At 36.2% G+C, this 13355-nt stretch overlaps 1 protein-coding gene across 11 annotated transcripts in view; it reads left to right on the top strand.

Moving 5' to 3' along the window:
* SHPRH (SNF2 histone linker PHD RING helicase) overlaps nt 1–13355 on the top strand; it is an 84370-nt gene that overhangs the window by 31578 nt on the left and 39437 nt on the right. For all 11 annotated transcript variants that reach the window (XR_014845082.1, XR_014845081.1, XR_014845083.1 and 8 more), the window contains 2 exons: nt 8213–8301; nt 9961–10053. Coding sequence is in view for 8 of the 11 variants with exons in the window: in XM_013992508.3 (XP_013847962.1) it covers nt 8213–8301; nt 9961–10053 (182 nt within the window). In the remaining 3 variants the exon portion in view is untranslated. The remainder of the gene's footprint in view (nt 1–8212; nt 8302–9960; nt 10054–13355) is intronic.

Here is a 13355-nt window from a genome sequence, read left to right on the forward strand (position 1 = left end):
TAATTTAAATAGGTTCAATTTAATGGAGAGCAGTTATACAGAACATTTCAGAAAGCTTCAAAGTTTACATATGCTTTCACCAAACAATTCCAATTTTAGAAGTTTTTTTAAGGGAAATTAGAATGTGAACAAAGATTAAGCTAAACATTATTGATTTTAGTCTGTAATAGTGAACAAATGAAACAACCAAATGCCTGGAAATAGTGGAATGGTTAAACTTTGACACATTCAAATGAATATTGGTCATTGATTTAGAAAGTAATATTGTTTGTAAATTCATTCTCTCGGCAAATATTAGAATGTCTGCTATGTGCTAGGTATGATCTGGGTACTAAAAATAGTACAGTTAAGTGTTCTCTGATCTTTTGGACCTAAAATTCTTAACAAAGGAAGACAGTTAATCAGATTGAATAGGATAAGAAAGAAACTATGTTTATTTGCTGCAATGTGATTGTCTATGTAGGAAAACTTCTGGAAGGAATATATGAGTTTTGTAAGATTGCATGAGACAAGGTGAATATATACAAGTTCATTTTATTCTTACATGCTAGGAATGAACAATAAGAAATTATAGCAGTACCATTCATAGTAATATCAAAAGTATTAAATACTTAGGCATCAACTTGAAAAAAAGACATACAAAGCTCGTACAAAAAATCACAAAAGCATTGAAAAGTATAGACATTGATGAGAAAAATTAAAAAACACCTAATTATATACCATGTTCATGGACCAGAATACTTAATATCAGTAAGATGTTCATTCATCCCAGATTGACAGCCAGAGTGAATGCAATCAGAATTTTCCAATCAAAAAGTTTAGCAGGCTGTTTTATAGAAGTTGACAAGTTGATTCTAAAATTCACCTAGAGGTGAATCCCATTGTGGCTCAGTGGATTAAGAACCCAACATTGTCTCTGTGAGTAGGCAGGTTTGCTCCCTAGCCTCGCTCAGTGGGGTAAGGATCCAGTGTTGCTGCAAGCTGAGGTATAGGTGACAGATGTGGTTTGGATCCAATGTTGCCATGGCTGTTGCATAGGCAGCAGCTGCAGCTCTGATTCAACTCCTAGCCGGGAATTTCCATATGCCACAGGTATGTCTGTAAAAAAAAAATCAATAAAATTCACCTAGAATAATGAAAACAAGTTTTGAAAAAAACAAAACAGTTGAAAGGTTTACACTGCTTGAATTAAAATTTATTTTAAAAGTACAGTAATCAAGACAGTGTAATACTGGCATAAAGATAGGCAAGTAGATCAATGGAACAGAATAGAGTTCAGCACTAGTCTTATTTATGTTCAGTTTACAAATCTGCAAAGACATTTTAGTGGAGAAAAGTTAGTGTTTTTTTAGGAAATGGCGCTGGAACAATTATCCATATTCAAAAAATTAAACTTCAACCTTGTACTATATAAAAAATTCAAAATAAAAGGATATTAAACTGAAATTAAAACTATAAAACTTCTAGGAGAAAACAAAGGGTAAAATTAAAATATTTGTTATTCGAGATTAAGCTAATATTTCTTAGATATGACACCAAAAGGAAAATTCATGAAAGAAAAAAAAAAAACTGATAAATTTGACTTCATCAAAATTAATGACCTCTTCTCTTTAAAAGGCATTCTCAAGAGAGTAAAAAAGATTGAATAGAGAAAATATTTGCAAATCACTATCTGAGAACAGACTTATATGCAGAATATAAAAAGAATTATTAAAAAACAATAAGGAGTTCCCATCATGGTGCAGTGGAAAGGAATCCAACTAGGAACCGTGAGGTTGCAGGTTCGATCCCTGGCCTTGCTCAGGGTTTGGTCCCTGGCCTTGCTCAGTAGGTTAAGGATCTGGCGTTGCCGTGAGCTGTGGTGTAGGTCACAGATGCAGCTTGGTTCTGGCATGGCTGTGGCTACAGCTCCGATTAGACCCCTAGCCTGGGAACCTCCATATGCCACAGGGGTGGCCCTAAAAAAAGACAACCTAATGAAAATAATTAAATTATTTGAACAGACTTCAATAAATATGTAGAGATAACAGAAAACACATGAAAAGATAGATATTCAGCATCATTAGTCATTAGGTATATGCATAATTTAAACAAGGATACCACTATGCTCTCATTGGAATGGCTTAAATTAATTAAACAAATCACATGCAGGTGAGGATGTGGAAACAACTGGGAGTTCTTCAGACACTCTGATAAGAACATAAAATCGTAGTTAGCTTTCTATTACTTCATTTACTTAATAGCTTCATTTCCATTATCTCAATGTACTTTTATAGTAAACTTGGAATTAATTCAGTGCTTCTACCTTTCATTCTTTGCAGAAATCATTCATTCTTTGCATGATGCTATTCTAGACTTTTTCATGATAGATAACTTTTCTGGCTATCTTAAGCATTAATTTTTTTTTAAATGTCAATAAATCACTAAGTGCTCTTTTCAACAACTTCAATTTACTATTACATTTGTAATGTAATAAGAGAGCATATAGTTTTGTAGCTTTTATACTTTAGTAACTCTTGAGAGTTCTCTTATAATAATGAGGAAATTGCCGATGTAAGTGTACCTTTTTATAAAGCTACTTTTTCTTTTTTTTTTGTCTTTTTGTCTTTTCTAGGGCCGCACCTTCAGCATATGGAGGTTCCCAGGTTAGGGGTCCAGTCGGAGCTGTAGCCTCCGGCCTATGCCACAGCCACAGCAACGCCAGATCCGAGCCGAGTCTGCAACCCACACCGCAGCTCACGGCAATGCCAGATCCTTAACCCACTGAGCAAGGCCAGGGACCAAACCCGCAACCTCGTGGTTCCTAGTTGGATTCATTAACCACTGCGCCATGACGGGAACTCCTATAAAGCTACTTTTAAACCTTTTAAATAGCTTTGGTTTAGATAATTTGACTTTAGTCTTTCTAAGACTGAGTTGAATATAGTCCTTGACATCATGTAAGTATTTCATAATGGTGAAATAAGTTACCATTTTAAGCACTTTGGTAATTTAAAATGTTCAAATGCATCCTTATTTCTACATTTCTCACAGTCTGTGTAGTTAGCTCATGGTGTTAGGGCTAGAAAGGCATTTCATGATAAATTCCAGTTCCTTCACCCTTTCCATAAAGACTACTAATCAATTAGTCTACTTGGGTACACAGTCATGGAGAAAATTTATAGTTTTTCTTATTTACCAGGTAGCAAGATCTTAAATAAATCACTTGCCCAGAAAAATATATGCTTTGGTAGAATACAAGGCAATGGTGGCCCTTCTTTGGTTGTTTGTTCTTCAGCATAACAAAACCAGAATTAGAAAGTCTCTTATTGTCCTGGATACTTGGGTAGAGTAGAAAGTCTCACAGAAGCTGAGTAGAAGAGCTGTAGACAATAGCTAAAAAGGTGAGGCTTCCTGTATGCTCTGGTTGTAGCCCTGTGACCTTGAGTATATTAATCGAGGTTTCTGGATTTGTTTCCTTATTAGTAAAATTAGACAATACCACATACTTCGCCTCTCTTGACTTATTACTCTTAATGTGAAGTGTAGACGCACAGTGAAAACTTTGTAGAAATATACAGAGAAAGAATGATGTTTTTGATTATAAGAATATAAAGTGATCTCAGATTTTTACTTTTCACTCTGTTCACAATGCAAATGTTATCATCAGTAACTAAGAGCAAATAATAAGAGCAAAAGACATATATTACATATTTCTGAAAAGTTGTTCAAAAATAGCACACACAGCTTTTTGAGCAAATGTTCCCTGTAGAACATCCCTAGGAAGTCCTCTGTTTAGCTATCAGTGTTTACGTGTTTGTATTAATAGTCACCATCGTCATCATTGCCATCTCAATTTGTAAGTGTGCCTGTGACTGTAGTATTCTAGGCGTCAGTCTAAAATCTAAAATGATCTGTGCTTTACAACCCATAGTGAAAGACTAAGTAAGGCAACTTTTAATAGAAAATATTTTTTAAAGCACTGCACTTTCCTTTTTTCAATCTGGAAATATTTAGGCAAAAACTGTAAAATTATGTATCATATATATTACTAGCTTCTCGCAACCTCATATTAATTGCAAGGAATATTTGTGATGATCACAGATTATAGATATGTGTCTTAGTCTTAAAAATACATGAATAATGCATATACTATTTTAAATGTTGTCAGGTCATTAAAATCTAGCCTCATAACTGAGAAATGATCATTTTTCTATAAACATTTTATATTATGCATAACACTTTCTGCTTTTTTTTTTGGTCTTTTTAAGGTCATACCTGTGGCATATGGAGGTTCCCAGGCTAGGGGTTGAGTCGCAGCTGTAGCTGCTGGCCTACACCATGGTCACAGCAACGCCAGATCCAAACCATGTCTGTGACCTATACCACAGCTCACCGCAACACCGGATCCTTAACCCACTGATCCAGGCCAGGGATCGAACCTGCATTGTCATGGATAACAGATTCGTTTCCACTGAGCCATCACAGGAACTCCACTTAGCACTTTCATATGTATTTTGTTTCATCCTCATAATTACCAATAATTGAGATATTACCATCCCTATGTTATGTGAGAAAATAAGTTCAGAAGGCTTAGTTGCTTTCTCAGGATTATAGCTAATTAAGTGACAGAATTTGCCTTAGATCTTTTTATTTCAAATCAAATATTTAATTTTTGTTACATTATATCTGCTTCTTTATCAAATAGGTGTTTGTATATTTCAGTATTATACTGTCTATGATAGGTTGAAACTCATCCTCAAACATTTGTAAAGTGAAGTAATATGTTACTTGCAGATGGTTACAATAATAAAAATAAATTTCTGATTTCCCATTTTGATTCTAAAACTACATTCCTCATTTTATTCTGTGTTAAGACTCAGAAGCTTAGACAGTATATGAATTTCTTGGCCTTTTTTTCTAGTCTCCTTTTCAGATTTGTTGTCTCTTTTACCCTGCTGCGAAGTTATGCATAAAATGGGAATTGGGAAAAAAGCTTATTTTTCTGATCATTTCCAAGCACTGTTGCACTCTCACAAGATCAGCATGTAGTGGGCTCCTGTGTGGCAAAATACCATCCTGTGGTGTAACAGGAGATGCATTTCTGATAGTTTCCAGTGCATCCCCACTGTAGTTATTTGTCTGTGGTTGGAAGCTATTGCTAATTGTTAAGAGAAATTCCTATTAGAAAGGCCATTACTACATGATATGTCTATTCTTCATTTAATTGTAATTATAAGCTTTATTGTGATGGACGAACTGCTTGAACTGCCTGTGGTTTCCATCGTTTAACTCGTAGTATGTTAAACAATACACATTTTTAAAATAACATTACCTATTTAACTTTGTAATCTATTTTTTTTTTTTTTTTTTTTTGTCTTTTGTCTTTTCAGGGCCGTATCCACGACATATGGAGGTTCCCAGTCTAGAGGTCTGATCGGAGCTATAGCCACTGGCCTACACCAGAGCCACAGCAATACCAGATCCAAGCCACGTCTGCTACCTAAGCCACAGCTCACAGCAACGCTAGATCCTTAACCCACTGAGCAAGGCCAGGAATTGAACCCGCAACCTCATGGTTCCTAGTCAGATTCATTTCTGTTGTGCCACAATGGGAACTCCTAACTTCTGTAGTTTAAACTTTTGTAATACAGAAATGAAATAGTGAAAATTCGACTTCTAAAAGAAATCTAAAATTAGTATCAAATTCTAAAAGGATTTGTTTGTATTGTATGCAAACACACACATATATATAATATACAATGCCTATTCTAAGGTCTTCACTGATTATGGTATTAAAGACAGGATATTATTTCAATTTTGTACAGTATGTACATGGACTTTTTTTTTAGGTATAGAGATGTTGTAGGTTCAGCCTCCTGAGAGAGAAAGCTTTTCTCCTGATCACTTCATAATGCATTTTTCCTTTCTACACATGTTTTTTTTGAAGAAAATTATCTTGGCAATATCAAACCAGTATGGTTTGTTTACCTGGAAATATTAGTGCCATCAAGTGGCAGAGAATGGGTATTTCCAAATTTGGCTTAAACTTGTATAGGTTATTGAAATACGCATATTCTTGTGTCTTCCCCAGAAAACATGTCCTTTTTTATTAAGCATTTTTTTAAAAAAGGTATTATTGAATATAGTTCAGTTTGAACTGCTTTTATTATAGTCTAGTCATTGTACTTTCTTTAAAAGGTATAGTAATTATGAGAAGAGAGTTATAAAATAAATTGTTCTGCAGAAATGATGGTATAAATATTAATAGAATCCATATGTCTTTTCAAAAGCTTTACAGGAATCTTCAGAGCTAAAAAAAGAGAGCTCATTGTGTGAGGATGATTGAGTGTTACCCCTGCATTATCATACAACTTTATTATTGTGAAAATAATCTTCTCCTTTATTAAAGTGAATAGAAGTTGGACAGCTGTAACATACTGTGAAAATGTGTGGAAAGAAAGCTTCATGTTAGATAACTGGTACAACTAGATATGTGATATAAAAGCAAATGTTTTGCACAATAATATTAATGTACTTAATGCTGCTAAACTGTACGCTTTTAAAAATGGTTAAAATGGTAAATTTTTATGTATGTTTATCCACAGTAAAACATACATGTATATAAAGCCAGCTTTAACGAGAAAGAACCAACAACAAAAGTTACAAAGGTGCATATGTGGAAACCTCATTATTCTTATGAACTAAGTTCTAAATCCACAATATGAATAAAACAAGTTTAAAGTTTTTAAAAAATGCAAGTGTGTGTGATGATCAGGAAAAAAGCTTTTTTTTTTCTCAGCAGATGGAAACTAGAGCATATCTATACCTTTTTTTGTGTGTGTTACATGATTTTGCCCTGGTTAGATTTCAGGGTTTTTTTGGTTTTTTTGGGGTTTTTTTTTTGTCTTTTTGCCATTTTCTTGGGCCGCTCCCATGGCATATGGAGGTTCCCAGGCTAGGGGTCGAATCAGAGCTGTAGCCACCAGCCTGCGCCAGAGCCACAGCAACGCTGGATCCGAGCCGCATCTGCAACCTACACCACAGCTCACGGCAACGCCGGATCGTTAACCCACTGAGCAAGGCCAGGGATGGAACCCGCAACCTCATGGTTCCTAGTCAGATTCGTTAACCACTGCGCCATGACGGGAACTCCAAATTTCAGTTTTAATTGTATATATAAATGACCAGTTTTGAGTTTTTCCCCAGGCAGCAAATAAGAGAGTTTCCATTATTTAAGCCATTAAAAATGTTTCATCTCTCCTTCATAAAATCTCGTCAAACTTTTTCTAAAAAACTGCTAATACATATTTTAGGCTTTGTGAGCTGTAACATCTGTGTGGCAGCTACTAAGCTCTTCTATTGTCATACAAAAGCAGCCGCAGATAGTACATAGTAAGTCAGCATGGCTGAGTTTCCAGTACAGCTTTATCGATGGACCCTGAAATTTAATTTCATGTAATTTTCACATTTCACAAAATTTATTCTTTTTAATGTTTTTCAGCTTTTAAAAATCTAAACTATTTTCGGCTTCTGGACCTTATAAAAATGCAGAGTCCAAAAAGACCCATGGACCATAGTTTGCCAATCTGGGCTTTAATGGATACTTTTTGAATTACTTTATCTGAATGAGCTGCTAATTATGTATAAAAAGTACCCCATAAATTTCAGACTAATTATGATTTCTGTGACCACAAATAGAATTCCTATGTTTTTGAAATGTAGTTTTTTAACTGTAAATAATTCTGGCCTGATACCAACTAGAACAATATCTATCAGGAAGAGTGTTGAGAATTATATATAGGTTGTCATAGTGTTTTGAATGTTATTTATGAATGCACATAAGTATCCCAAATTTGTCCTGATTTCAAACATCCTAATGACTACTGCTTGGTAGTTATTTAATTAACTTCAGCAAGAAGAAAACCATTTAAGTTAAAAAAGTTAATCCAGAGTTTGTTTTACAATATAATTTTGAAACATTGTATATGATTGGTGTTCTATTCTGTGGAATTAACCACCCCCCCCAAAAAAATGTGCTATCATCAGCTTTTTCACTAAGGCAATCAAATATTAAATATCAAGTTAAATTCATTTTCTTAAAAAGTAAATTAGTGAGTTGTAATTATTGCTATAGTTCTACAGTAGGTATTTTTAGATTATAGATGACTAGATGACATTGAGGGCTAAGTACATGATTTTCTTATGCTTTAAATATATTTTGATTATTCAGGTGAATATGCCTTGGCAGCAGAACTGTACAGAGAAGTGTTGCGTTCATCTGAGGAACACAAGGAAAAACTCAAAACTGATTCACTGCAAGTAAGTAAAAACCAAACAGTTTCAAAGTATTTGCTTTTAACAAAATAATTTTTCTGACTATTTAAGAGGACAAAGGGTAACAAATGGACCGAGTTATAATTACCGGGGATGAAGCTTGGAATTCAGGTTCTTTTGCTAAGTACCCAAGGTGATTTATATATACACAAAAGCTTGAGAATCACTAGTGTTGTGTCTGCTCAGGCGAGTATTGTCTACATGGCTGACTAGGTAAGTGTAACTTACATTAGAAAAGCAGCTCAAAATATTTGTATTTCAGAGTCCCAGGTGAGGCTTCTTTTTTACCATTCAGATTCTAGACCTTGGGACCTAATGATTACCTGTGCCTCAGCAGGTATTAGGAGGAGTGTATGGGGACGAGGGGAGAGGAGAGAAAATTAAATACAAGTCTACTTTTATTATGCGTGGATAAGGATTTCAGGTCTGGACCTTAAGCAAATGTGTTACCTCATGAAAGAAGGAGGAAGTACATAGATATTGTGCTCCTGAATAAAGGGAACAAAAGTAGGGCAGGTAAGTCCAATATGCCTGAGTTCAAGAAGGAAGGGTAAGCTGTCAGCCTGGTTCTTGCCTTTGAGTCACAGTAACGCCACTTACTGACAAAGCATGGCCCACCAAATATCTTGCTCTTTCCAGTCAGATTAGCTACTGTTCTGTTGGGATAAAATGTGTAAGGGGATGGAGAGAGATAAGTATCCCCCACCACCACCCCAGCCCATTCCACCACATTGTTCAGAAAGCAACAGAAGTCTTCTCCCACAAGTGCACACAGAGGAGAGGAGCTGAGTTTCTGCCATTTTATTATCTATGAAGGCGTGATAGAAAGACCTAAGACATTTGAGATAACTCTTCAAAACTTGACTCTACAAAGATCTGTACTGTGGCCTGTAATTCATGGCCAGAGTAACCCTTCATGGTCTCCAATCACTAGCACCAAATCAGATCTTTCCCAATCATCCTTTAGCCCTTAGCTATCTTCCTAAATAAAGACTCAAATTAGGCAGACTCTATTTCACTCTATTTTTTCTCATAACCCTTGACTCCAAAGGGAGCGTCAAACAGTGGGATGTCTGTCTTATATTTAATAAAGAGATTTAAGATGGCGTTTTCTTCTTTATTCTACACCATCTTCACCTCCCGTTCCTCCCCTTTTCAGTGCTTAAGTTCAAGAGATCCAGATCCAGATCCTGTTTTCTTAGGTATTTCATTATCCTTGTTTTTATCACAGTATAATTGATAGGCTCATCCAGATTCGTCTCCTAGGAGAAGAGAAATCACGTCTATGCGGTCAGCCTTTCTGCTTTACTAGATTTACATGGCATACTCATATTTCCCCATAGAGACAAATGCATGTATAAGAGAAATTTATCTATATTACCTACTCTGTTAAATACATAGACATGTTTCATGAGACTATATTTTTATCTCAAAATTTGTGTCGTTATGAATTAACATAATTACCATGAAACTCAGCTGGTTTTCTCTGAGAAAGTTAATATTCAAATTGTTTTAAAGGAAAAGTATTTGGCGGTTCCATCTTCAGTGTGGAATTAGTGCTCTGTATGCCTTAGTAATAGTAGATTTTCCCTGTACAGTTCACTGCATTGGCTGTCATAACTGTTGCCTTTTGTGTGTTTGTAGAGGCTTCATGCTACCCATAACTTGATGGAACTGTTGATGGCCAAGCACCCAGGGATACCTCCTACCCTGAGAGATGGCAGGCTTGAGGAAGAGGTAATTATTACTTTTTTCATTCAGTCTATAGAAGTTTTTTTAAGACTGCATGCTCCACCTAAATGATAGGTCCTGGGACATATGAAGGTAACCATGTTTTCTTGCACCTTTGATGTTCCAAACTGCTCTTTGATGTTCCAAACTGGTGACTTTGGGTGGCAAAGAATACTGTGACTCCATACTCTTTTGTTTTTCCGATGATCTGCTTACAGCTATATGACAAGTGCTCATTGTAGATATAGCTGTTGGCTATTCAACAGCGTAGGATATAAATAAACAGCAATTTAAAGGAGGCAATTGTTGATCTTGTGACAAAAGATGTAATAAAAATAAAAAGGTTTGTACTTTCTTCACATTTCTGCATCTTATTTAAGGCAATAAGTAAACTCAGATTTTCACTGGTATTTCTTATGTCCTCTCAAAGAGGTTCCCTCTGCAATGAATATTCCTTCTCATTGAGAAAGAGTGATATTATAAATTCTTATTAATATGCCTGTTATTCCAATTCCCCATGGATTTTTGCCTTATTAAAGATCTAAGAGAGATGGCAAACCTGAAAGCAAGAGTAGTGGTTATGTATGATATGTTGTTATATGTTGGAACCTATAAACAGAGCTTTTATTTGAATCAATAGGATAAACAATGATATTATATAATTATATACAGCCCATTCTTTTTTTTTTTTTTTTGGTCTTTTTTAGGGCCGCACCTGGTATATAAGGTTCCCAGACTAGGGGTCTAATCAGAGCTGTTGCTGCCAGCCTATGCCACAGCTATGGCAACGCCGGATCCTTAACCCATTGAGCAAGGCCAGGGATCGAACCCACAACTTCATGGTTCCTAGTTGGATTCATTTCTGCCACGCCACGACAGGAACTCCAAGCCCATTCTTTTTTTTCTTTTTTTCTTTTTTTTGTCTTTTGTCTTTTGTCTTTTGTTGTTGTTGTTGTTGCTATTTCTTGGGCCGCTCCCGTGGCATATGGAGGTTCCCAGGCTAGGGGTTGAATCGGAGCTGTAGCCACCGGCCTACGCCAGAGCCCCAGCAACGCGGGATCCGAGCCGCGTCTGCAACCTACACCACAGCTCACGGCAACGCCAGATCGTTAACCCACTGAGCAAGGGCAGGGACCGAACCCACAACCTCATGGTTCCTAGTTGGATTCGTTAACCACTGCACCACAACGGGAATTCCTCCAAGCCCATTCTTAATGCTAGAGAGCAGTCTAAGTGTTGGAAATTTTCAAGTGAAATTTTATTCCCAAGCATCTAATCCTTATGTATATTCAGTCACTCTGTTTAAATGTCTTCAATGACAAGAAGCTCTCTGGGAAGCAGTCCTAGTAGCAGACAGCACTAATGACCAATTAGTTATAGCTGGGATTTTAATAAAAATGGAAGGTTGAGACAGGAAGGGGGAAAGTGCATCATGAGGAGGAGGGTTCATACTATTGTAGATGTATTCCCAAGGAGACTTTATTACTTTGCCTAATGCTCATGGTATTTGAAGCCACAGTATTTCAAAGTGGATAAGATCCGAGAAATCTAATTCAACCCACCTCCTTTTGCAAATGAAGTAACTGAAGCCTAGAGAAGTGAAATGCCTAGTTGAAAGAGATGTATCTATTTGGTTGACCTAATGAAATTGCCATTATTGGTAAGTCAAAAATGGTTTAGTGTTGGCAATTTCATATGGCTCTACCCACTACTCACTGGAAGCATTGGAATTTCCAGCTTAGCAGTCTTTCCACTTTTCCTCCCACTATCCCATGCTGCCTCTGATCCCCTCTATTCATTCGTAAAATAGTTCCAAAAGTTCAGTTAAGTATTTCAGTAAAATGGATGAAAGTGAAGAATTTTCCTAAGTTTCCTAATGGATTGTAACAATAAAATTTTTCAGTACTAGAGTTTCCATCATGGCTTAGTGGGTTAAGAACCCAATAGAGTATCCATGAGGATGCAGGTTTGATCCTTGGCCTTGCTCAGTGAGTTAAGAATTTGGTGTGACTGCAAGCTGCAACGTAATGGATGTAGCTCAGATACGGCATTGCTGTGGCTATGGAGTAGGCTGAAATCCAGGTGCAGCTCCAGTTCAGCCCCTAGCCCAGGAATTTCCAAATGCTGTAGTGTGGCCCAAAAAAGAAAAAAAAAAAAATCATTACTTCTAATACTTGCAAATAATATGATGCTTTTGGTCTTGAAAAGTTGAAAAGGAAACAAATTTTAAATCCTTGTTATATTAATCTTCTAGGGCTGCCATAACAAAAATACCACAGACCAGGTGGCTTAAAGAACATAAATTTTATTTATCACACTCATGGTGATCTGGAAGAATTATTATTGTTAAAATTCCCATGCTACCAAAGCAAAATCCAGGTTCAGTGCAATCCCTGTCAAAATCCCCAATAGTATTTTTCACGGAAATAGAAAAAGCAATCCAAAAATTTGTGTGAAACCAGAAAAGACCATGAATAACCAAAGCAATCTTGAGAAAGAAGAACAAAGGTACAAGCATCATGCCCTGGTTTAAAACCATATTGTAAAACTATAGCAGTTAAAACAGTATGGTGTTGGAGTTCCCGTCATGGCTCAGTGGTTAACGAATCCGACTAGGAACCATGAGGTTGCAAGTTCAATCCCTGGCCTCACTCAGAGGGTTAAAGATCCAGCATTGCTGTGAGCTGTGGTGTAGGTTGCAGATGCGTCTTGGATCTGGCATTGCTGTGACTCTGACGTAGGCCAGCGGCTACAGCTCTTATTACCTCCCTAGCCTGGGAGCCTCCATATGGCACAGGTGTGACCCTAGAAAAGAAAAAAACAAAACAAAACAAAACAAAAACTAAACTGTATAGTGTTGACATAAAAGCAGGCACATAGATCAGTGGATCAGAACAGAGAGAGCCTAGAAGTAAACCCACCCATACGTGGTCAATTAATTTAAAAAAGGGGAACCACGATTATACAATAGGGAAAGGACAGTCTCTTTTTTTTAATTGAAGTATAGTTTATTTACAATATTATATTAGTTTCAGACATATAGCATAGTGATTCCATATTTTTAAAATTATACTACATTTTAAGTTGTTATAAGATAATGGCTATAATTCCGTTTGCTCTATAATATATCCTTGTTGCTTATCTGTTGTATACACAGTAGTTTGAATATGTTAAGTCCCTAACCCTAATTTGAACCTCCCCCCTCCCCTCTCTGCTTTGGTAACCACAAGTTTTTTTCCTACATTTGTGAGTCTGTTTCTGTTTTGCATATACATTTATTTGTATTATTTTTTAGATTCCATATAAGT

Source organism: Sus scrofa, chromosome 1 (assembly GCF_054392235.1).
Source record: "Sus scrofa isolate SSC_HxYL_T2T_F1_AM1 chromosome 1, Sscrofa_HxYL_maternal_Yorkshire_Landrace_v2.0, whole genome shotgun sequence".
Taxonomy (NCBI): Eukaryota; Metazoa; Chordata; class Mammalia; order Artiodactyla; family Suidae; genus Sus; species Sus scrofa.